General features: G+C 47.2%; 2 protein-coding genes across 5 annotated transcripts in view; one reads left to right on the top strand and one right to left on the bottom strand.

The window, feature by feature from the left end:
• Positions 1-10,018: 10,018 nt before the first annotated feature.
• On the bottom strand, positions 10,019-22,331 carry LOC115478846 (zinc finger MYM-type protein 1-like). 3 transcript variants are annotated; one of them, XM_030216473.1, is made up of 3 exons: positions 21,932-22,331; positions 14,774-14,776; positions 10,019-13,254 (listed from the first exon to the last, which is right to left on the bottom strand). In XM_030216473.1, exon 3 carries the CDS (start codon positions 13,190-13,192, stop codon positions 10,481-10,483), a length of 2,712 nt encoding a protein of 903 aa, XP_030072333.1. In that variant the 5' UTR covers positions 13,193-13,254; positions 14,774-14,776; positions 21,932-22,331; the 3' UTR covers positions 10,019-10,480. The 3 variants fall into 3 exon arrangements, with proteins under 3 accessions (XP_030072333.1, XP_030072332.1, XP_030072334.1); XM_030216472.1 differs by lacking the exon at positions 14,774-14,776 and having other exon boundaries at positions 21,930-22,331; XM_030216474.1 differs by lacking the exon at positions 14,774-14,776 and having other exon boundaries at positions 21,945-22,331.
• Positions 22,332-22,448: 117 nt separating this feature from the next.
• RBM28 (RNA binding motif protein 28) overlaps positions 22,449-25,652 on the top strand; it is a 61,950-nt gene continuing 58,746 nt past the window's right edge. Inside the window, exons 1-2 of one of the 2 annotated variants that reach the window (XM_030216341.1) lie at positions 22,449-22,683; positions 24,522-24,674. In XM_030216341.1, the coding sequence (XP_030072201.1) occupies positions 22,557-22,683; positions 24,522-24,674 (280 nt within the window). In that variant the 5' untranslated portion in view covers positions 22,449-22,556. Of the gene's footprint in view, positions 22,684-24,518; positions 24,675-25,652 lie in introns of both variants that reach the window. The other variant, XM_030216339.1, reaches the window with a different exon arrangement.

The following is a 25,652-nucleotide window of genomic DNA, read 5'->3' as shown; positions in this document are numbered from 1 at the left end:
ATTTTGTTAGTGACTTTGCTCCCTGGCAGGAAGCATATATGGAGTGGAGGAGTGGCCTAGTGCTTAGAGCATAGGTCTTGAGTTGACATCCAGAGGTGGCCGGCTCAAATTCCACTTCTGCTCCTTGTGATCTTGGGCAAGTCACTTAACCCTCCATTGCCTCAGATACAAACTGGGACAAAGAAAAACCCAGTATACCTGAACGTAACTCACCTTGAGCTACTGTTGAAAAAGATGTGAGCAAAATCTAAATAAATATATAAATGTGCCAGCACAGCTGTAGACAAAATTCTCTTGCATGAGGGAGAAGGTGGCCGTGTTTCTATCTACCCTGCAAACTGTGAGTATGCACCTTGGCCACATTGTTCTGGTTTTTAGTTGCTTTTGATTCCTTATAGTGCCCTTATTTTCAACTTACCTTTTTAGGCAAGGTGACTGTTGCCGTTTTCATTGGATTTTAGCTCTATTGCATGTTTGAACCTTTTGGGATCGCAATAGGTATGTGTCCCTTCTCTTGTTTATTAAGATTTATTTGGTACAAGTTTCTGCGAGTTGCCACATTCAGTAGTATTCTAGATTGAATTTTTTATTGATTCGTATGAGTTCTATAATACTTTGGCTTGATGGTCTGTTTAGTTGGTGTGTACTAGTTTGGTTTAATGCAATATTTCTGTGTTATTTTCAGTTATGCTTTCTTGCATATTGTTTTGTTTAACACGTTACCAATGTTTTTATGAATTTCTGCTTTATTAAGTCAACCTGCTTTAATAGTATGTCTTTAAACATTATACCTTATCTTCTATAGGTTTGTTGTTTGAACCTGCCTCTAATAACGTATTAGTGGTTTGTTCCTAACTCATGTTTTAAGATGTTTTAATAGTTTTTAGTATTCAGAATTGGTGTTTTATGATTTACTAGGAAAAAATGCCCGTTTCTGAGCGGAATGAAACGGGCGCTAGCAAGGGGCCCCCCCCTCCCTCGGAGCTACTTGCCTTGTTCGCTGTGGCGTTTCCGTTTTGGCCCTCGTCGAGTGTCATAGCTCCGCCCTCGACGTCATGACGTTTTGACGCGAGGGCGGTGCAGACACTCCAGTGCACACCGGATATCTCGGGCGCCTCAACTTCCGTGGAGGCTTCAGAACGTTGGGGTTGCCTTTTATATAGAGAGATTGTATGTTTTTGTTTCTCCATACAGCTGTTTTAGCCCCTGACGCAGCCCTGGTGAGGCAAAACGTTGCCATGTTGGGATTTTTTTTTTTTTTTTTTTAACAGAGTGGCACAAATAAAGTCTATTTACCATACTAAGACCTGCGTTATGCTCTTCTTTGGACTACTTTTCTGCATTGCAGAACATTTTGTTCTTTTTCTGGTTTTTTTGCTACATGATGGTTGGGCCAGTCCTGCTTCTCTGCTCGTCTCTTAGCAGTGGTGAGATTGGTCACAGATTCAAATTATGTTTTTGTCACGACAGAAACTGGGCACAGGTGCCACCAAAATAATGCATAAAAATGATTGTTGTATTCTACCCTGAGTAAGCTCTTGGAAAGGCGGTTTAAAGATTATGAGTGAACAAAATTACAAAGTAGTATTAACAGATTGTACTCTACAGAAAGGCCAATATTAGAGGCGATTCTTCAGCACAACTGCACGTAGATTATGTGCAGATCTGACATTTTCAGTGGGCTTAAACATGGGTAGGCATTGGGTATACATATACAAATAGTGTTTTGTGGTAACGTATAATGCCTTAGAGTGCACCTAATAACAGATTTCTAAGTAAATATTCTGTCCAACAGCTGTCCTGCAGCAGCATAAAACTACATATATGTTTATGGAAAGAACTGAACTATATTTTAAAAAATGTCAGTATCCTGTAACTTAACCACACACAAGTCTACTATAATGGCAAACTATTTTTATAGAATTCTTTAAATGAATTACAAAATCCATTTAAATCAGAAAACATCAGGACATTATCAAACATAAGGAAAATTAAACTACATTCCACATTAAGAAGAGATTTGGATCCTTCAATAAGTAAGCAACAACAACAAAAAAAAGTACAAAAAAATTTGAATTATATTTGGACCATTAAATCTTAAATAGGAACCCACTATTAGTTCCTCAGACACCCTACCCCCTCCAAAACAAAAAACCAAAAAACAAAAACCAGGTTTATCAGAAAACATTTATGAGGAGAAACAGAGAAGACAAATATATTGCCTTCATGTGTGACCAAAGAATAACAAACCCAACATTTGAAATTCTTAATATTCTTAACATAGCAGGTACAATCAATTTCACTTTTCACACCGACACACAGCTCAGTGACTCACTGTTAATTGTCATGGGTCCATCCACCCTTTAATATTCATATTAGAAACTTTTTGTGACTTTTTATATATTTATGTAAAAATGCTATTTAGCTTTATCAGCAATTCTAATTCAATGCTACCAGACCCAAGCTAAGCAGCGTTTTTACATAAATATATAAAGAGTCACGAAACGTTTCCAAGATGAATAAGGTAAAATTATGTATAATCATACCTGATAATTTTCTTTCCATTAATCATAGCTGATCAATCCATAGACTGGTGGGTTGTGTCCATCTACCAGCAGGTGGAGATAGAGAGCAAACTTTTGCCTCCCTATATGTGGTCATGTGCTGCCGGAAACTCCTCAGTATGTCGATATCAAAGCTCCATCCGCAGGACTCAGCACTTAGAGAATTACACCCACAAAGGGACACTCTGCCCAGCTCACCACCGCCGAAACGGGGGAGGGGAATTAACCCAGCTCATCCCCACACAAGTGGGGGAGGGGAATCCGTCCAGCTCATCCCCGCGGAGCGGGGGAGGGACACCACACCCGCCGATGCGGGGGGATCTGGCTTATCCTGCAACCGCAACCGCGGGAGGAGCTGACTGACCCGAACACCGCCGAAGCGGGAGGGGTACAAAACTGCCCTACAGCCGCACGAAGCGGGAGGGAGTGCCGGCAGAATTATAAGTCTCAATCCAGCCCCGTAAAACGGAGGGGAGAGGAATGCAGCAGCTCACTGTAACACAAACTCGTCTTAACTCTTGAAGAATCCAAGTGAAAAAACTTGAACACGAAGTCTTTCTGAAGTAACTGAAGAGTAAACTTGAACCTGAAATGCAACCAGAATAAAACAATACAGATATCTGGGAGGGGCTATGGATTGATCAGCTATGATTAATGGAAAGAAAATTATCAGGTATGATTATACATAATTTTACCTTCCATATCATCAAGCTGATCAATCCATAGACTGGTGGGATGTACCGAAGCAGTACTCACCCAGGGCGGGACCTAGAAATCCCTGACCGCAACACTGAAGCTCCAAACCGGGCCTCCGCCCGAGCAGCCACAGTCAAGCGGTAATGCTTGGAGAATGTATGGGCCGAAGCCCAAGTTGCCGCCTTGCATATCTCTTCCAAGGAGACGGAACCGGCCTCTGCCATCGAGGCCGCCTGAGCTCTTGTGGAGTGAGCCTTCAGCTGGATAGGCGGCACCTTCCCTGCGGCCACATAAGCCGCTGCAATGGCTTCCTTGACCCATCTTGCCACTGTAGGCTTAGCAGCCTGCAGACCCCTACGAGGACCTGCAAACAGGACAAACAGATGATCCGATTTCCGGAAATCATTGGTCACTTCCAAGTATCTGATGATGACTCGTCTCACATCCAGATATTTAAGAGCAGAGTACTCCTCTGGGTAGTCCTCCCTACGAAAGGAAGGGAGACAGAGCTGCTGATTCACATGGAAGCGAGAAACAATCTTGGGCAGAAAGGAAGGCACTGTGCGAATAGTCACTCCTGCCTCAGTGAACTGCAGAAAAGGCTCTCGACATGAGAGCGCCTGGAGCTCGGAAACTCTTTTGGCTGAAGTGATAGCCACCAAAAAGACTGCTTTCAACGTCAGGTCTTTCAGAGATGCCCTCGACAAGGGTTCGAACGGCGGCTTCTGCAATGCTCTTAGCACCAGGTTGAGATTCCACGCAGGCACCACCGAGTGCAGAGGAGGGCGCAGGTGATTAACTCCCTTGAGAAAGCGCACCACCTCTGGCTGGGAAGCCAGGGAAGCACCCTTCAGGCGGCCCCTGAAGCAAGCCAGAGCCGCTACCTGGACCTTAAGGGAACTGAGCGACAGGCCTTTGTCCAGACCTTCTTGCAGGAACGCCAACACTGAAGAAATTGGAGCAGTGAAGGGAGAAAGTGAGCCTGCTTCACACCACGCTGCAAAGATACGCCAAACCCTGGCGTAAGCAGTAGAAGTAGAGCGTTTCCTCGCTCTCAGCATAGTGGCGATGACCTTGTCTGAGAAGCCCTTCTTCCTCAGACGCTGCCGCTCAATAGCCAGGCCGTAAGACCAAAGGGGGAGGGATCCTCCATCACCACGGGACCCTGATGTAACAGGCCCTGCTCCACTGGCAGCCGCAGAGGATCGTCGATTGAGAGCCTGATCAAGTCCGCATACCAGGGACGTCTGGGCCAATCCGGACCCACCAGGATTATCCTGCCGGGATGTCTTGCCACCCGGTCTAGGACCCTGCCCAACATGGGCCAGGGTGGGAACACATAGAGAAGCTCTTGTGTCGGCCATTGTTGGAGAAGAGCATCTACTCCCAGGGATCGAGGGTCCCGTCCTCTGCTGAAGAAGCGCGGCACCTGGCAATTGGCCGATGACGCCATCAGATCTAGGCTCGGCTGGCCCCAGCGCTTCGTGATGTCCAAGAACGCCTGAGCAGATAGCTGCCACTCTCCGGGCTCCAAGGTATGGCGACTGAGAAAGTCCGCCTTGACATTCATGACTCCGGCAATGTGGGCCGCTGACAGCTGTTCCAGGTTCGCTTCCGCCCACTGGCATAGACTCATAGCCTCCTTGGCTAGAGGGGCGCTCTTGGTACCTCCCTGGCGGTTGACATAGGCCACAGCCGTGGCATTGTCCGACAGTACCCGTACAGGCTTCAGCACCAGTACCGGGATGAACTCCAAAAGCGCCAACCGAATGGCTCTGAGTTCCAGGAGGTTGATAGACCACTTTGCCTCTGCAGGAGACCAGAGCCCCTGCGCTGTCCTTCCCAAACAGTGGGCTCCCCAGCCCGACAAAGAGGCGTCCGTCGTGACGACAATCCACTCTGGGGTCACCAGAGGCATTCCCGCAGACAACTTGTCTGTCTGCATCCACCAGCTCAGCGCCTTGCGCACTGCTGGATCCAAGGGAAGGCGCACAGCATAATCCTCCGACATCGGAGTCCAGCGCTGCAGCAGAGAGTGTTGAAGTGGTCTCATATGAGCCCTGGCCCAGGGCACTACTTCCATCGTGGCCGTCATAGAGCCCAACAGCTGCACATAGTCCCAAGCCCGAAGAGGAGAGGCTACTAGGAACTGGTCCACCTGAGCCTGAAGTTTGACAATCCGATTGTCTGGCAGGAACACTCTGCCCACTTGGGTGTTGAATCGAACTCCCAGATACTCCAGGGACTGAGTCGGGCGCAGCTGGCTCTTCTCCCAGTTGATGATCCATCCCAGGGAGCTCAAAAGAGCAACTACCCGGTCCACAGCTTTGCCGCACTCTGCATAAGAGGGGGCTCGGATCAACCAGTCGTCCAGATAAGGATGGACGTACTCCTTCCTTTCGCAGGAAGGCCGCTATGACCACCATTACTTTGGAAAAGGTCCGCGGAGCAGTAGCCAACCCGAAAGGGAGGGCTCTGAACTGGAAGTGTCGGCCCAGGACTGCAAAACGCAGAAAGCGTTGATGAGGAGGCCAGATGGGAATATGCAAGTATGCTTCCTTGATGTCCAAGGATGCCAGGTACTCCCCTGCCTTCACTGCCGCTATAACAGAGCGGAGAGTCTCCATGCGAAAGTGCCGCACTTTCAAGGCCCGATTGACCCCTTTGAGGTCGAGGATAGGCCGGACAGAACCTCCTTTCTTTGGTACCACAAAGTAAATGGAGTAACGCCCCTTGCCAAGCTGACTTTCTGGCACCGGAACGACCGCACCCAGGCGGATCAGATTGTCCAAAGTCTGCTGCACTGCCACAGCTTTGACCGGAGACTTGCAGGGAGAGAGTACAAACCCGTCTCTTAAGGGTCGGCAGAACTCTAGCTTGTAGCCGTCTCTGATGACTTCCAGCACCCAAGCGTCTGAAGTTATTGTGGTCCACTCGCCCAGAAACGAGGACAGCCATCCTCCAATCTGCACTGGGGCGTGGACCAAGACCCCGTCATTGGGTACGAGACCCTGGGGGAGGACCGGAGGGAGCACCTCCGGGACGGCGGTCTCTGCGAAAGGAACGCTGCTTGGGGGAGAAATGCCTCTTAAAGGAAGAGGGGGCAGAAGAACCCGACCTGCCCGGGCGGTACCGACGGGCTTCCTGAAACCGTCCTCTGGAGGTACCGGGACGAGCACTAGCCCGAGCCCTGACCTCTGGTAACTTCTTGCCCTTAGACGTGCCGAGATCGGTCACGATTTTGTCCAGCTCGACCCCAAAGAGCAGCTTGCCTTTAAAAGGCAACCTAGCCAGGCGGGATTTAGAGGCGTGGTCAGCAGACCAATGTTTCAGCCAAAGCCACCGCCGCGCAGAGACTGTCTGAGCCATGCCTTTAGCTGAGGCTCTCAAGACATCATACAGCAAGTCTGCCAAATAGGCTAAGCCCGATTCCAGGGCTGGCCAATCATCCCTCAAGGAATGATCCGAGGGGAAAGCCCGCTGCACCATAGTCAGGCACGCCCTGGCCACATAGGAGCCGCAAACTGAGGCCTGCAAACTTAAAGCAGCCGCCTCAAAGGACGACCTTAAGGCCGCCTCCAATCTCCTGTCTTGGGCGTCCTTTAGGGCCGTGCCACCTTCCACCGGCAATGCCGTTTTCTTAGTCACCGCAGTGATTAAAGAATCCACGGTAGGCCACCGATAGGCCTCACGTTCACTCACAGCCAAAGGATAGAGGCGGGACATAGCCCTAGCCACTTTAAGGCTCGCTTCTGGGACATCCCATTGAGCCGAAATTAAGGTGTGCATGGCATCATGCACGTGGAAGGTTCTAGGCGGGCGCTTCGTCCCCAGCATAATGGCAGAGCCAACAGGGGCTGAGGGAGAGACGTCCTCCTGAGAGGAAATCTTCAAAGTGTCCATGGCCTGTAACAACAGGTTGGGCAAATCCTCTGGGCGAAAAAGCCGCGCTGCAGAGGGGTCATCCGCTCCATCCGAGCGGGGATCCGTGTCCTCCAAGGAATCCGCAAAGGACCGTTGGGAGACCTCAGACACGCTGCCCTCATCTACATCGGAGGAGACAAATTCCTCCAAGGCCTGGGAATCAACCCGAGGGCGTTTACCTCTGGGAACCTCAACCTCTTTACCAGACGAGGGAGCGGGGGCAGCGTTGTGCATGAGGAAGGCCTGATGCAGCAGCAAAACAAACTCGGGGGAGAAACCCCCCAGACTGTGCACTTCCGCAGCCTGGGCAACAGCCCTAGGCGCACTCTCAACCGGCGCTCGCAACAGCGGGGGAGAGGCCTGCTGCGCATCCAAAATGGCGTCCGGCGCGAAACTCCGCGAAGGAGCCGCGCGGGAAGAACGGCTCTTAACTTTAGCCGCTTCTGTGCCGTCGCCCAAATTAAGGGCGTTCATGGCATTAATGTCTCCAACCTCAAGGGCGGCCCAAGAAGAAGCCGTCCGAGCCGCGTGGCCGGTCAAAATGGTGGAGGCGAGGAGCGGGGGATGGGCGTTTATGGCGGGAAAAACCGCCACGCCGGAGGAAGGACCGGGACATTCATCGGTCACGAAACTGCCACCCAACAAGGGCGAATCAGGCTTTAAGACCCCCGCATCCCCTCTAGAAGCGCTCAAGCGACCCGGGGAGCGACCCTTTGCGCCCTCGCCCTCCGACGCCATGTGCCACGAGGAGAAGAATCGGGGAACCCCCGCCCGCTATAAAAAGGTAAAAATTACCTGCTGTCCGCTCCGAGTTGTAACGACCTGGTGTCCCAGTGAGTAGCTGCAATAGACGCTTAAATAAACGTCGAAATAAACGCCTTTAAAGACGTTTAAAATTTTTTTTTTTTTTTTTTTAACGGAGCCAGCGGGAGGGGGGAGAAAAGGAGGGACCTGGCACCACCAGGTTTGCACTTGCTCAAAAGAGCCCTCAACCCCAGGCACTCAACAAAACCTAAAAATTAGGCTTGGAGGCCTAGCCAGAGCTGCTGCTGCTGTGTGTGACCACCACCTGCTGAGATAGAGAACATACTGGGGAGTTTCCGGCAGCACATGACCACATATAGGGAGGCAAAAGTTTGCTCTCTATCTCCACCTGCTGGTAGATGGACACAACCCACCAGTCTATGGATTGATCAGCTTGATGATATGGAATTAAAGGTTAGATGGAGCAACGACGATTACAATGAGTCACTGAGCTGTGTGTCGGTGTGAAGAGAGTCACTGCTGAGGTCGAATCGATTGTACTGCTACGTTAAGAATTTCAAGTGTTGGGTTTATGTTATTCTTTGGATTTTGTCCCCACTGTGGAGTCACAGACTGCTTCAAAATTGATTCATGTGTGACCAGGCATTTAAAGGGAAATGCAAGGGAAAAAGTGGCTCTCAGGACCAAAACATCAGGTCTTAGCCCCAGGAATGCCTTCTGTCGTACTTGTCTTGCTCTGGCCACATCTGGGAACATATCTAGCTTGTATCCACAAAAAAAAGAATTGATTTCTTAGAGAAATATAATTTCAAACTTTGTATTTTCAACCAATTCAGACTATAACAAAGTCTTGAGGGGACTCAAGAAAAGTAGTCAGCTCCAAGCTCTCTGGAGAGACAGGAACATCCACATCTCCCTCCTCAGGATCAACATTCCTGACTTTCCGAGGCACATAACAGATATTAATATATACAGTCAGCCCGGGCCCAACACATTTTACAAGAACAAACTATTTTCCAATAATTCCAACAAACTCTGTCCATAAACTCTCTTTAAACTTGGACACCATAATTGATCGTATGGTGGTTGATACTTGAGTCTTTAGCTCCTGCAACATCTTATGACTTGACAGTTTTAAGACAGTCTCATTAGAAAACTGACATAGCTGTGATAGAATGGTCTTCAAGAGTAGCTTCCGTGTAGGTAACCACCTGCCAATGTATCTTTCAAGGTAATCTCAGAAGCAGAGGTAACTACACTAGAAGACAAGTTCCACCGGCATTGAACCAATGGTAAAAGGACTAATGTCACACTCAAAAATCCCAGTGGCACAAAAAGTGGAAGCAACAGCAAAACAAATGTATCTTTACTCTCTTCTCAGCCACGTCTCCAAATTGGTTAATTTTGCACACACGACAGGAATGAAACTCACACTTATACGTTTCAGATATGCGAGTCCCAGATGCACAAAGAATGCTGATCTCGGCACTTGAATTGTAGCAAAGAGGTTTCTTCTGGAGTTTCTAAGATACAGGCAACATATATCAGACTGCATTTAATGCTGATTTCAGCACTTGAATTGTAGCCAAGAGATTTCTTCTGGTTTTCTAAGGTACAGGCAACATATCGAAATGTATTTGGAGATTTTTTTTCATCAAGGTTGGTGGCTCCCAATACAATTGGGAGAATCTCTATATCTTTCTGGCACATTTTCTTCTTCTCTGTTGGTACTTATTTTCTTTTTCGCCACATCTAGTACGGAATAATCACTGGTGCTTCTAATAATAACGCTGTTCTTTTCTCCTTTATGGATGTCCATTTTTCTTGCATCAAGCTTATCTGTGAGGCTAGGAATGGCCTAGATGATCATAGATTTCTTCATTCTGAGAGCAGCACTTCAAACCTAGCTTGGTGCTGCAAAATCTGCATTTGTCTGTTTTATGGATTTTTTTTTTCCAAACGCTGGATGTGAACCTTATCTGTAGTCCACTATCCTTTGGTGCAATTACCCATCGTTACTCTTTAGGCTGAAAGTTTCCCCTCTCTACCATTCCAGAGTCAGGGTTTTATCTACTTTTCTGAAGTAATTCTCTGATGTCTACTGTATTTGTGTTTTAGCCAGTTTCTGTCCTCATATGCTGGTCTAACTCTTTACAGAACTTGCTATTTACAAACTGCTTTACATCTTGCCAGTCACCTTTTCATCATTCCTTCCATTTGTCAGAATGCTTTTTTCAAGTTTAAGGCTTGAAACTGGCCATCCGCTTTTGTACTTGAACTTGACTATTGGGGTCTCTTGATGCTGTTAGATAAGCCAGAAGGCCTCATTACATGTGTAATCTAAGGCCCAGACAACTTTTCGTTCTTGGGATACACCGGCTCTTATAAAAATACCTGGTAGGCAGGACTGCATAAAGCTCAAAATAACTAAAAGTTGGGGTTAATGTACAAGTCCAGAGCTGTATAACAGCATATAGCAAAATGATCGATAGCTTGTGCCTTATTCGGTGCTGTTGAAACACTATTGCCAACTAAAGAACGAGGCGCCGTCTTTTGCTGTTGAATGTATCGATAATGCTGTCATAATCCAGTGAGTCACACAGTTCTCTTTCAAATGATAAAAGCGCCAGATTCTGGAGGCGGCTGGTGAGCATCGAGGCTCTTATTGTTGTTTTGATCCGATTTGCAGTAGAAAAGAGCTTTTCCATGTTGCACGTTATCATTGGTAAAGTGATAACCGCTCTTAAAAGGGCATTGACATTTGGGAAAATGTCCACATTGCAGCTTTCTAATACGTCAGTTAATGCTGTGTAAGTATTACCTTGGGCCACTTTCCGTTTTAGCTGCTGAACAAATACTGTAAATTCAGCTTCTTCTATGGTGATGCCATACAAAGTGCATGGGGGCTGTAAACTTTCTCTTCGGCCAAAGGCCTCAGATGCTGGCATACAGGCAGCAGAAGCGGTCATCATTCCATACGCATCGTCTTGAAAACGATTATTCAACTCGGTTATCTGGCAGTCAATAATTTCGTTCCACAGATGTCTCAAGTCTTCATTGCTTTGCACACGGGAAGATTTACCCAAAGTAGAGAAAACAAACGTATCCCCAATCTTTGCAGGTAGCTTTCTCTTTCGAGAGGAAGACACATCCCAATTTTCAATACCATACTTCTCGGCGAGCTCCTCTGTTAACTTAAGAATCTTGTCAAAGTCATTTGATGTGTTCTCTCTAAACTGAACAAATGTTTCTTTTAGACACTCTATCAGATTAATACAATCCATAACAGACACAGTAGTACTCTGTAGTCCTTTAGTACCGAAATCACTAATTTCAAATAATTTCCTGAATGTAACTGCCAGAAATAAGAATTTTTTTGTCTCTATTTGATATAGAATAGATTGTGACTCGAGTTTTATCTGTCCAGCAGAGTTTGCAAATTCGACAAGCACTTCAAGAATAACATCGAAAAGCATCAGTACTTTTTTCACAGAGCCAGATTTCGAGCTCCACTTTGTGTCTGTTAATTGTTCCAGTTCAAGGCACTGTCTATCAGGATGTAGTTGTTTCTGTACATCCAAAAATCGAGAATGCCTGTGTGTATCCGTCATAAAGTCATGCAAGTAGTTCAGAATTTCAAAAAATGTGTTAGCAGAGGGGCATGCTTTCGATGCAGTGCAGAGAACCAAATTGAGGCGATGAGAATTACTGTGCACATAAATAGCCCGACGAAATGTGCGTTTCAAAACTGCATGAACATCCCCTTGGTTTCCAGACATCACAGATGTTCCATCAAAGCTGAAGCCAACGCACAACTCGGGATCCAATTCAAATATTTCAAGTACTTTTATGATTTTATCAGAAATCCCATTTGCTGTCGTGTCTGCAGTGTCAACAAATCCAACTGCCCTTTCCTTTATTACCCCCTTGTATAGGTATCTGATGCATATTGCAACAAGTTCGCATTTGGACAGATCTTTACATTCAACACCCAGAACTGCATAGTACGTATTATTAGAGTCATGTATTTCAGATTTGATTTTGCGTAAAAGTACTAAGGTGGCAGATTCCAACAGCTCATTCTGAATATGCGGGCTCATGAGAGTGGCATTTTTAGGAAGTTTTTCAATGCGATTTTGTATATCGTTATTGTATTTACTCAGGAGTTTAAACATTTCCAAAAAGTTTCCTTTATTTACAGCACCGTCAGTCTCTCTGTGTCCACGTAGTGGAATATCTTGCTTTGCACAAAACATCACAACGTCAAGCACTACTTTAATATGTTCACGATTGCTTTCTATGACAGGTGTATTCTTGGTAGGTTGGTTTACTGGATTTGAAGTGTTTTCCTGAACTCCCAGTAAGTGATTATGTTTGTAGTCATCAAATCTTCCCAGTGCAAGACTGTGTGATTTGCTCATTTCATGTCTGGCGCAACTCCGATTCATATGTTTCCAGTCTTTAAAGCCAGTTCTGGTGAATGCGCCTTCAGCACGGGCATCAGAAAAATGTCTGCACATTTTGCAAAACACTGCATCTTGGATCATGCTATATTCCAACCAGTGAAATTTATCATACCAGCGAGTGGAAAAACTTCGGGATTTGCCACTAATTACAGAAACTGGGAAAGCCTGTAACTTTGGTTGTTTAGGTGGTTCATCAATGTGGGATAAATCTATAGATAACTGAGTTGGTTCAGTACCAGATGTACTCATCTGCAGGCATTCAATGGAACTTGTTGAGGGAAAAGCTAATGAATCGAGTCTACTTGCACCCTCGCCAAGCTCTTCTACACATGTTTTTTTGTCTTTATACGCATCCTCGCCAAGTTCTTCTACACATGGCTTTTTGTCTTTATACGTATCCTCGCCAAGTCCTTCTACACACGGCTTTTCGTTTTTATACGTATCCTCACCAAGTTCTTCTACACATGGTTTTTCATCTCTATATGCATCCTCGCCAAGTTCCTCTACATGCAGTTTTTCAACTCTATATGCATCCTCACCAAACTCTTCTGCACACAGTTTTTCGATTCTATATGCATTTTCGCCAAGCTCTTCTAGATGTGGTTTTTCAACTTTACATGCATCCTCATCAATCACTTCTAGATGCAGGTCTTCAACTGTATATGCATCCTCGCCAATCTCTTCTAGACGCATTTTTTCATCTCTGTTTGCATCCTTGTCGAGTTTTTCTAGACATGGTTTATTGACATAGTTTAGCAAAGAAATTTGCTTTGCCATGATGTAGACCTTCAAGGGGTTAGACTAAGGAACACAATCAGGAACTGTCTTCTTCTTGAAAGCTAAAATCATAAAACACAGAGAATACTTACTTCTAAAATGTGGTAGTGGAACTGTAATTTAGTGATAATATAGGCAATAGGGGTAATATGCATAGTGGCAGTTTTGATTGTGCCAGTGCTTCCTTGCCTCCTCTCCCCATCCCCACCCTCTGAGATTTCCTCCCCATTTCCTAGATCTCTTCCCCTACCCACTCTGTAGCTTCCTCTTCAGAGCTGTAATAAGCATTTTAATACATTTGTACTCCTCCCCCACCTCAATCACCGCTTCTTTCTCCTCCTATTTGGATCCACAGTCCCGTTCTCACTCTCCTCCCCATCCCAATTCCCCAATCTAGATCAGTGGTTCTCAACCTGTCTTCTGTTGGTACACACCTGACAGTCTGTATATATATGTGATGCACTGACCACTACAGTCTGTGCCTGAACAGAGCCTAAATGGGAAAATTAGGTTCTTACCATGATAATTTTCTTTCCTTTAGTCATAGCAGATGAAGCCATTACGTATGGGTTGTGTCCCATCAACCAGCAGGGGGAGATAGAGAGCACTCAACTTTTCACAGTGCCTCATGGCCAGCTAGCTCCACTGCCTCTTCAGTATTTGAAGCTTCCAAAGCAGTATGGCAAACCGCAATGGGAATAACATGAAATTTCCTCACAGCGAACGATGGCCCCTTAACAAGGGCATAAACTCAAAAAAGGAGGGAATGAACTCATCCTCCTGGAGGGAATAAACTCGTCCTCCACTTTGTATAAACAGAGGGAATACTTGCATCCTCCTGGAGGGAATAAACTCATCCTCCCAAAACATGAACTGGAGGGAATGAACTCATCCTCCTATAACTGTAACAAGAATCCTGAAGACTGTTTTCCAACTCCCCAAGGAAGGAATATAACTTCAGGAAACAAGAACAGCACCTAAAATCAGAATCACTGCAATACAGACAATCATACAGGGAGGGCTCATGGCTTCATCTGCTATGACTAAAGGAAAGAAAATTACCAAGGTAAGAACCTAATTTTCCCTTCCTTGTCATCAAGCAGATGAAGCCATTACATATGGGATGTCACAAAGCAATCCCTATATAGGGTGGGAACCGGTCACACCATGCGCTAGCACCTATGCTCCAAAACGCGCATCCCTCCTGGCAGCCACATGTCGGGCGAAAGAGAGCTTAGAAGCCCATATTGCAGCACTGCAAATCTCATGAAGAAATAGTGCTCCAGTTTCCGCCCAGGAAGAGGAAATCGCTCTTGTGGAATGTGCCTTAAAGGCTTCAGGCGGAGCCCGGCCAGACAGCAGATATGCTGAAAAGATAGCTTCTTTGAGCCAACGGGCAATAGTGGCTTTAGACGCTGAAGACCCTCTGCGAGGACCTGCAAACAGCACAAAAAGATGATCAGAGGTCCTGAAAGAATTTGTAATTCGCAGATACTGCAACAGAGTCCTGCGCACATCCAAAAGGTGCAACTGCCCAAATGAATCTGGAAACTCCTCCTCAACAAAGGAGGGAAGAAAAACAGGCTGGTTTAGGTGAAACGCTGAAACTACCTTAGGCATGAAGGAAGGCACGGTCCGAACCGTGACCCCTGACTCTGAGAATTGCAGAAAAGGGTCTCTACAGGAAAGCGCCTGGAGCTCTGACACCCGCCTCGCCGAGGTAATGGCCACTAAAAAGACGGCCTTCAGTGTCAAATCTTTCTCTGAAGCACGCCGAAGTGGTTCAAAGGGAGCCCCCTGAAGGGCCTTCAATACTAACCCCAGGTTCCAAGCTGGACAAGGTGCCCGCACGGGAGGACGGAGCTGAAGCACCCCTCTAAGAAACCGTGCCACATCTGGATGAGCAGCTAAGGACACGCCTTCAACCTTGCCACACAGGGAGGCCAATGCTGCCACTTGCACCCGCAGGGAATTATAGGCCAAGCCTTTGTGTACACCATCCTGCAAAAAGTCCAGAATCGGCAAGACAGGAGCCTGCAACGGAGAAAGCGCTCTTTAAACACACCAGACTTCAAACTGGCGCCAAATCCTGGCATAAGCCACGGAAGTGGAGCACTTACGGGCCTGCAGGGGAGTGGAAATTACCTTATTTGAGTAACCTTTATCTCTCAATTGCGCCCTCTCAATCGCCATGCCATAAGATCAAAGCGGCAAGCGTCCTCCATGGCCACCAGACCCTGTGACAACAGGTGCGGAACCAGAGGTAACGGAAAGGGAGCCTCCAACAGCATCTGTCGGAGGTCCGCATACCAAGGCCTCCTGGGCCAATCCTGGGCGATGAGCACCACTTCTCCTGGATGCAGCCGAATCCGCAGGAGCACTCGCCCTATCAAGGGCCACGGAAGGAAGACATACAGCAAGCCCAGGGGCCAGGGTTGAGCCAAGGCATCTAACCCGGCTGAGCGACGATCCCTCCGTCTGCTGAAGAAGCACGGGACTTTGGCATTGGAACTGGTCGCCATAAGATCCATCACTGGCTTGCCCCATTTGGCACATATCTGCAGGAATACATCGTCTGCTAGTTCCCACTCCACTGGATTGATCTGATTCCTGCTTAGATAGTCGGCTTGCACGTTGCTCTGACCTGCAAAGTGAGCTGCTGACAGGGACTGCAGATGCAGCTCGGCCCAGTGGCAAATTTGTTCGGCCTCCGCGGCTAGAGCTCTGCACTGAGTGCCGCCTTGTCGATTTATGTAGGCCACTGCTGTCGTGTTGTCCGACATCACCCGGACAGCCAATCCTTCCAGAGTCACTTGAAAGGCCAGAAGAACCAGAAACACCGCTTTCAACTCCAGGCGGTTGATAGACCACTCCGACTCGTCGGGCGTCCACAGACCCTGGGCATGCTTCCCCTGGCAATGTGCACCCCAGCCCTTCAGGCTGGCATCTGTCACCACTAGGCACCAATCGGGGAGCGCCAGCGGCATTCTCCGCCGCAACATGCTGTCCGAGAGTCACCCCTCCATACTGAGGCGGGCCGCAGGGAGCAAAGAAAGTCTGCACTGATAATCCTGAGATACTGGAGACCATCGTTGAAGTAGAGAATACTGTAGAGGTCTCAGGTGTGCTCTCGCCCATGGCACCACTTCCAAGGTGGCCGTCATCGATCCCAACAGCTGGACATTGTCCCAAGCTCGCGGGCGGGACATCCTCAGGAGCAGACGGACCTGATTCTGAAGCTTGCACCGCCTTAGCTCGGGAGGTATACATAGCCCGAGTCTGTGTCGAACCTGGCCCCCAAATATTCTAGAGATTGCGAGGGGGTCAGGTGACTTTTGGCCATATTGATGACCCAGCCTAGAGATTGAAGTACTGAGACCACTCTGGCTGTAGCTTGATAGCTCTCTGTTACAGAGTCTGCTCTGATGAGCCAGTCGTCTAGGTATGGGTGAACCCTGATACCTTCTCGCCTGAGCAAAGCAGCTACTACCACCATTACCTTCGAAAAGGTTCGGGGAGCTGTGGCGAGGCCAAAAGGCAAGGCCCGGAACTGGAAATGTTTTCCCAAAACCGCAAACCTCAGAAACCTCTGGTGCGGGGGCCAAATTGGTATATGTAAGTAAGCTTCTTTCAAGTCTAGAGACGTGAGAAACTCTCCTGGCTGTACTGCAGCAATGACGGAGCGCAGGGTTTCCATGTGGAAATGCCGCACTCTCAGGAACTTAATTCTTTTAAGTCCAGAATAGGGCGAAAAGACCCACCTTTTCGCGGCACCACAAAGTAGATGGAGTATCAGCCGTAGCCGTGTTTGGCGGGAGGTACCGGGGACACGCCCCTAACTGAATCAGACCTTGCAAAGTCTCCTCTACCGCCGCCCGTTTGGTGGCAGAACCGCATCATGACTCCACAAACACGTCTCTTACTGGGGCGTTGAATTCTATTCTGTAGCCATCAGGTCCAGAACCCACTGATCTGTGGAAATATTGGCCCACTCCTTGGCAAAGAGGGAAAGACGTCCTCCGATGACAGGAAGCGAGGAGGGGGCCGGCGCACCATCATTGAGAGGGTCGCCCCTGAACTCCAGGCCTAGAGCTGGTGGCTGCGGAACGCTTGTCCGAGCGAAAGGAGTTCCTCTGCTGAAAAACGGGCACGAGAAGTGAACCCAGCAGAACGTCCCGGGCGGTACCTTCCAGCTTCACGGAGGAAGGCCTCGGCCTATCTTCAGACAAGCGCTGGGGTTTAGGATCTCCCAGGCCTTTAACAACTTTTTTTTTCAACTCCTCACCAAATAGGAGAAGACCTTGAAAGGGCAACTTCACCAACCTTTGCTTAGAGGCCATGTCCGCTGCCCAATGTCATAGCCAAATAAGACGGCGAGCCGCCACTGCTACTGCCATTTGTTTAGCCGAAGCTCTGACAATATCATAAAGGGCATCAGCCAAAAAGGACAAGGCCGACTCCAGCCGCAGAGCCACATCCGAGAAGGGCTCCGCTCCATCTCCGGGCTGTTCCACTGCCTGTTGCAACCACGCCAGGCAGGCTCTAGCAGCATAACAACTGCATGCAGACGCCCGAACAGTAAGACCTGCAATTTCAAAGGACCGTTTAAGTGCTGCTTCCAGCCTACGGTCTTGTATATCCTTCAGGGCAACTCCTCCTTCCACAGGGAGGGTAGTTCTCTTTGTCACCGCAGAGACTAGGGCATCTACTTTAGGCATTGCAAAGCAAGCCAAATGCTCCTCACGCAGAGGGTATAATTGCCCCATAGCCCTGGAAACTTTCAAAGGTCCCTCGGGGTCAGCCCACTGAGCAGAAATAAGCTCTTGGATGGAGTCATGCAAAGGAAAGGCTCGAGCAGGCTTTTTGGTACTAGCCATCCTAGGATTCACAGAGGAGGCTGTGCCACTGTCAGGCTCTTCAATAGAAAGGACCTGTAGGGCATCTGAAATAAGCGCTGGCAGCTCATCACGGTGGAAAATCCTCACCGCGGAAGGATCATCCAGATCCTGTGGTAATTCTGCACCTGACTCTGGCTCCTCAGACCACGAAGGCCTGCCAAAACTCTCTGAATCCTCACAGCCCGACCACGGGGGGGGGGGGGGGGGGGGGGGGGGGGGGGGAGGTGCACCACAATCTGAAGGGGAATTAGCCCTTCTACGATCTTCTTTATGCCAATTATCAGGGAAAATAGCCTCAGCGGGCAGTCCCAGTCCAGAATCCACCCCGGGGGGGGGGGGGGGGGGGGGGGGGGGGGGGGAACGACAATAGAAGGGGCCTCAGATGACCCTTGCGGGAGAGCTCTTTTCAGCATGTACGCTTTATGCAATAATAACACAAAATCAGGGGAGAAAAACTCGCCCTGGGCACCCAGATCCCGTCCGGAGCTAGCCGATCCCTGAATAGCCTCAATTCGAGGTCCCCCCTGGGCTCAGGGCTCTCCGTCTCTACGGAGGCCGCGCCATGCGGAGAATTCAAAATGGCGTCCGCTGCCAGCTCTGAGCAGGAACAATCATCGCTCGCCATGCTTGGGCCGGCTCTTACACCTGTACAGCACGATTTACAGAGCCCCGCTGCTGATTTGCACTTACCACACCAGGAACAGCGCTTTACATTCTCTGCAGCCATCGCCGAAAATGGTGGGAAAATTCAAAATGGCGGTTTCGCGCCAAAAACGCCCCGATTGCGGGCCCACCCTGGAGGAGTTAGAAAAAACACTCTTACCTCACCGGACCGAGTATCACAGCTCCGATCCCATAGAAGAATCAAAGGAAAACCTCTGTTCCATTTTTTTTTAACGCTGTGAGGAAAGCAGAGGTAATAAGAACTCAGGAGGCTCAGATGAGTGGGAAAGGCAGGGAAAGGCGAACCAACGTGCCTGCATCCACTGAGTGGGAAAGGACAGGGAAAAGCAAGCTAATATGTCCACATCCACGGGGGCATGGGTAAGGCAGGGAAAGGCTATGTGCCTTCAAAGTGAAGCTGCTATAGCCTCTAACACCCCGGCTAACAACTGGCAAGCCAGGAGCCCCCCCCCCAGGCAGATTTTTGATGGAGCTCGAAGAAGCTGCAGCCACCCTGCTTGGGGAGATAGAGAATACTGAAGAGGCAGTGGAGCTGGCTGGCCATGAGGCACTGTGAAAAGTTGAGTGCTATCTCCCCCTGCTGGTTGATGCCCATACATAATGGCTTTATCTGCTTGATGACAAGGAAACTACCCATCAGTTAATGGATTCATCTGCTGTTGATGACAGGAATTAACGTTCTTTTTACGAAAGATATAAATTGTAAATCAATTTGGGAATGCTCTTTCACTTTTCAAGGTGTCAAATCTGGAATAGTACTCCGATTCAAATTCAACGTATTACATCATATCTCGTTTAGAAAGGTTCTTAAAACCTATACATTTTCAAAGCAGCGACTGTAAGTGATTATTCTGCTAGACTGTAATAATGTTTGTATTGGGTTAGATATTTTTATTATTGATTTTTCAGCTATACTAATAATTCCTTCTTTATGAGAAGTTTTTTTTTATTGATTGTAATCTGTCTTGCAGCCTTTGGGTTAAAAGCAGAATAGAAATGATTAATACAATACAATTTAAACTCCTGCCAAACAAATTTGATCAATTTCTTTGACTGGGTGACCAAAGAACTGGATAAAGGACATTAGCTAGATTTAATCTACTTGGATTTCCGCAAACTCTTTGATACAGTCCCTCACAGAAGGCTCTTGAATAGGCTGAGAGGGCTGAACTTAGGACCCAAAGTGATGAACTGGATTGGAAACGGCAACAAAGGGTGGTGGTAAATGGAATTTGTTAGGAGGAAAGGAAGGTAAGTAGTGGAGTGCCTCTGGGTTTCTATTCTGGTTAATACATTTGTGAGAGATCTTGCTGAAGGTTTAGAAGGAAAAGTCTGTCTTTTTACAGATGTCATAAAGATAGCCAATATAGTGGATAACGTGGAGGGAGTAGAAACCATGAGAAGAGATCTCCAAAAATTAGAATGGTCAAAGGTCTAGCAGTTCAAATTTAACATGAAGAAGTAAAGATAGCCAATATAGTGGATAACGTGGAGGGAGTAGAAACCATGAGAAGAGATCTCCAAAAATTAGAATGGTCAAAGGTCTAGCAGTTCAAATTTAACATGAAGAAGTGCAAAGTGATGCACTTGGGGTGCAGAAATTCAAAGGAGGTGTACGAGATAGTACAGCTCAGGAGACAGACCTTGGGGTGATGGTGTATGAGGATCTCAAGGCGATGAAACAATGTGACATGGTGGTGGCCGCAGCCAGAAGGATGCTAGGCTGCACTGAGAGGGGTATAACCGGCAGAAGAAAGGAGGTATTGATGACCCTGTATAAGTCATTGGTGAGGCCCCACGTGGAGTACTGTGTTCAGTTTTGGAGGCCGCATCTTGCTAAGGATGCATATATGAGGAGAGACTTGATGACCTGAAGATGTACACCTGAAGGAAAGAAGAGATGGAGTGATACGATACAGACATTCAAATACTTGAAAGGCATCAATATAAAACAAACCTTTTCTAAAGGAGGGAAGGTGATAGAATCAGAGAACATGAATTTAGATTGCAGGGGTCCAACTAAGAAATAACGTCACAGGGAGTGTGGTAGATGCCCGGAATGCCCTCCCGCGGAAGGTGGTGGAGATGAAAACAGTAACAGAATTTTAAAAAGTGTAGGATAAACACAAAGGAATTCTGTATGGAAAGCATGGAACCAAACAAGCCTAGCGGTCATTAGATAGCAACATCAGTAATTGAGAAACAAAGCTTGTGCTTGGCAGACTTCTATGGTCTGTGCCTTGATTATGTCTGGTCAGATTCAGCTTCGGTAGTTGGAGAACAAGGCCAGTCTTGGGCAGACTTCTATGATCTGTGTCCCGTGGCTGGAGAGATTTGTATGGACTACAGTGGGCTTTGATGACAGCTTCAGTAGTTGGCGAATAAGGCTACTGCCGGGCAGACTTCTATGGTCTATGCCCTGAATATGGGAAAATCAACTATGCATATGCAGTATCACATCATACCTTATGCTATGAGTTTATCTTGTTGGGCAGACTAGATGGACCATACAGGTCTTTATCTGCCATCATCTACCACGTTACTAAGGGGCTCATTTTCAAAATATGCCTTAGTCTTTCTTCTACTCTACTTAACTCCCCAAACCCTTTTTCACCTCCTCAATGCCTCTATTTCCACCTTTATCATCCTTTCGTACACAGGCCTTTTAAACAGCAAATGATATTTGGGTTCTTTTTCTGATCAACACAGACTGTAATAGACAAGTCAGTGAGTCACTCACTTACATGAACACAGCCTGTTAGGCGTGTCCCAACAGAAGGCTGAGAACCACTGCACTAATCCCAAGCAGAGACCGAAGAAATACTGAAATTCTCTCACAGTCCGACTTCTCCCCCCATCTATCTCCACCTCGGCCGTTATCCCAGCCCTTCCCTCCCCAATAGCGCAGCATCTCTCCTCCCCTCCCTCCCCAGTCCCCACGCCTCCAGAAGAGACCAGCATCTTCCCTAATATATGTATATATAGTGAGGAGTGTGGTAGCCGTGTAGTCCAGTCTTAAGGTTATCAATAGAAATCAAAAAAATAAAACATGGAAAAGAAAATAAGATGATAAAAAAGGTATCATCTTATTTTCTTTTCCATGTTTTATTTTGTATATATAGTGAGAAAGAGACCAGGAAGAAATATATACCTACACGTTTTTGTTTTACCTGGGCACCGGTGGAGGAACCGAGGAAGGGCTGCTGGCATGCGATGCCGCCGCTGAGACCTTTGCTGCAATCCAAGAAAAGCCCCCCGATTAGACTCAGGATTTCTTTTAGCGCCACACTTCCGTGTAAGCAAGTTCCCAAGCCCCGACTTCCAAGCGGTCTCTGGGTCCCTGCACGTGGCAGCGATGCCGCACTGGCCTCCCAAGCCCAGTTCTGGTTTCTTCAGACGCCTAAAGCGGATCAAGAATACGGGCCGCCACCTTAATTAATATAGAAATAAACTAAAAAGCGCCTCGCTGACTGCCAGATTATCTGAAGCCTCAACTTAAAAAAAATACTCGATGGGCCTGTGCCCCTCCGAGCCCACCCGTATCTACGCCTTTTCTAATTTCGACGGGAAGTACGGAGCGTCACTTCCGGCTCCCTCTAGCCTGATTGGAGGATCCAAGAGTTTCGGGTACCTGGTTCTACTCCGGACGCTGTTTTTACTGATTAACTTCCGGTTTCCTAAGATGGCGGCGCCCTGGGAAGAACGTGCGTGATCGGCCTGGACGCCCTGAGGGGCCGCCTGTTTCTATCCTTTGTGGTCCCACCATCCCTCTTTAGGGGGCCATGGCCGCTGCTCCGAGTCTCACGCTTTTTGTGCGCCGCCTGCCCAGCTCTGCCTGCAGTGAGAGGCTGCAGGAGATCTTCAGCGACGTTGGGCCTGTGAAGCAGTGCTTCGTGGTGACCGAGAAAGGTGCGTGATATATATCGCGAGGTGTCTGTTTATATGGTATGACATTTTCTGACATCAGGCTTGTGGAGCAGTGCTTTCTTATGATAGTGAAAGGTGTGTGAGAACTAAGTTTAGTTAGAGACACTTCGTTCTGTATAATATATACTTAGTGCTGGGCAGTAGTTACTTTTAAAAGTAACGAGTAAGTGTAATGATTGCTTTTGTCCGAACGTAATGCAGTGTAGCTTTGTTTCAGTAATGATTAATAAAATGTATATTTGCTTTGTAAAATCAGCAACAGATCTTGATATAAGCAAATGGGAAATGATATACCGCCTTTCTGAGGTTTTTGCAACTACATTCAAAGCGGTTTACATATATTCAGGTACTTATTTTGTACCAGGGGCATGACTTGTCCAGAGTCACAAGGAGCTAAAGTGGGAATCAAACTCAGTTCCTTAGGATCAAAGCCCACTGCACTAAACACTAGCCTACTCCTCCACTAGCAACATTCCATGTAGAAGCCTGCCCTTGCAGATCAGCAACGCGGCCGCGCAGGCTTGTAGGTGCAGGACGTCAGACTCACAGAAACAGAAGCCTGCGCGGCCGCGTTGCTGATCTGCAAGGGCAGGCTTCTACATGGAATGTTGCTGGTGGAATAGCAACATTAACATTCCATCTAGAATCTCCAATAGTAGCAACTTTCCATGTAGAATCTCAAATAGGGAAATGGGACTTGATATACCGCTTTTCTGAGGTTTTTGCAACTAGGTTCAAAGCGGTTTACATATGTTCAGGTACTTATTTTGTACCAGGGGCAATGGAGGGTTAAGTGACTTGCCCAGGGTCACAAGGAGCTGCAGTGGGAATCAACTCAGTTCCCCAGGATCAAAGTCCGCTGCATTAACCACTAGGCTACTCCTCCAAGATAAACAAGATAAAAAGTAAACCGATATGGTTCACCAAACAAGTCACTGACACAATAAAGGCAAAAGAGGTGGTGTTTACGAAATACAAAAGAATGCAAAAAGAGGCACAAAGAAGAGATTAACGGATAAAACTGGAAGAAGTGAAGAGAGAAATACATCTGGCAAAGGTTCTAGCTGAAGATGCATCTTCAGTGCATTAGGATCCCTCAATGCATTGAAGATGTAGTGCTTTAACCATTGATGTCATGCACACCTCGAGACAGCTTTTGATAGCGAAACTCTGGTCATAGTCGGTGCGTGTGACTGACTGCTTTTGCACGTTTATCTCCACAAGTGTTCTAGAAGGTTAAGTTGTTCTCACTTCCAATTCATATTTTTGGATCCATGGATGTTATTCCTGTAAAGTTTTAGCAGAAAGAGAACTGAGATAAGGGTTTTTTATGCCGATGAAGAAAACTGACCCACAGTTTTTCCTTCTTACCTTATAAATTTATATATTGGGTGGAGGTATGGGCGCAGATGCTTTTTCCCTCTCTCATTATTATATTTCTTTGCACTTCATAGAAATTTAGTACCGTTAAGTACTTTGCAGTTTCTGTAAAAAGAGGTTGTTTTGGTTTGTTTGATATTTTGATATCCTCTTGTCCTCTTTGTTTATTGATAATAATATTCAGAATTACACCCCACGGCAATGGTGTCTCTTGCTGGGTGCCTCAGCGATGTGTGTCCTTGATACAGGGAGAGCAGCTCTACGCACAGCTCTTTCTGTTAATGTCAGACTTCCAACAGGAGTAAATGCTGCACAGTGAGCACAACCACATTCTCTAATGGCATAGCCTTTGTGTGACACATCTTCAAACCTCCCCATTCTCCCCACAGGTTTCAGGGTCATGAACACACTTCCTAATGTATTCATTCCTCTACCTGTAGGTAATAAGATATGCCGTGGATTCGGCTATGTGACGTTCTCCCTGCTGGAGGATGCACAGAAAGCACTGAGAGAGGTGAAGGAGTTTGACGGCTGCAAGATCAATGTGTCTTTTGCAAAGAAGAAGCTGCGTGAGAAGAAGAAGAGGAAAGAGGGTGAGCAGCAAAGGCAGCATAAAGCTTGCTCTGTATTTTAAACTGATGGCTCTCGCAGATGATGTCAGCTGCCATTCACTTCCCTGCAAAAAAACAGAGAGAGGCTTCAAAGCACAAAATAAAATCCAAACAGGAGCCTTCACAAGCAGGGCAAAACCTTTAAATGTAGATCGTATATCGTTGACCCGACATGGGCTGTGTTTTGGCGCGAAACGCCTGTGTCAGGGGTCGTTTGCTCTTAATTATCTAAGATGAGAACAGCTGAAAGCTGAGTTCACATCGGCTGTTTGATTGTGCCTGAAGTAAGAAGGATGTTGCTCTCCTGTGCGGAGCAAGCAGGCGTCTTATGCTTGTATTTGGAGCGGATTTTAGTCGCATCTGATGTGAACTCTGCTTCCAGCTGTTCTTTTCATCATAGTCAATTAAGAGCAAATGACCCCAGACGCAGACACTAGGTGCTGAAACACAGCCCATGCCGGATCAACGATACATGATGTACATTTAAAGGATTTGCCCCGCTTGTGAAGGCTCCTGGTACTTTTTTTTGCTGTTTGTATTCACTTCCCTGCGCTCATTTGCACATAGAGTCACTGCCAGCAGCTCCCAGTCTACTTACAAGAATAATAAAGTCTCTAAGCAATGTTTAGCCATATTTCAAATATGTGAATCTCGAATTGAGGGAGAGGAAAACCATACCTACAAAAAGCCCATTGCATCACTTCTTTGACAACTTCCTGGGATGGGGGGATAGGTTGTTGGGGATAGGGAGTGAAATAAGCTGTTATAAGAAACTGGGGGAAGATGGTAAGAATGGAAAACGGGGGTTTGGGAATAACAGGGTGTGGGGAGAACAGCCTAGTTTTGGAGTGATGAGTATAAAAGATGCTTTTGAAAGGAAGAGAGACTGGATAAAGTTTCTGGTAGGGATAGATTGGATTGTGGAGGGAAGAGAGGCGGGCGGAGAGAATAAGAGGCCTC

Source organism: Microcaecilia unicolor, chromosome 10, assembly GCF_901765095.1.
Source record: "Microcaecilia unicolor chromosome 10, aMicUni1.1, whole genome shotgun sequence".
NCBI lineage: Eukaryota > Metazoa > Chordata > Amphibia > Gymnophiona > Siphonopidae > Microcaecilia > Microcaecilia unicolor.
This window is presented reverse-complemented; position numbering and strand designations above follow the sequence as displayed.

Excerpts from the sequence above, each read along its gene's own strand:
- LOC115478846 (XM_030216472.1), bottom strand. The coding sequence starts at position 13,192 with ATGGCAAAGCAAATTTCTTTGCTAAACTATGTCAATAAACCATGTCTA.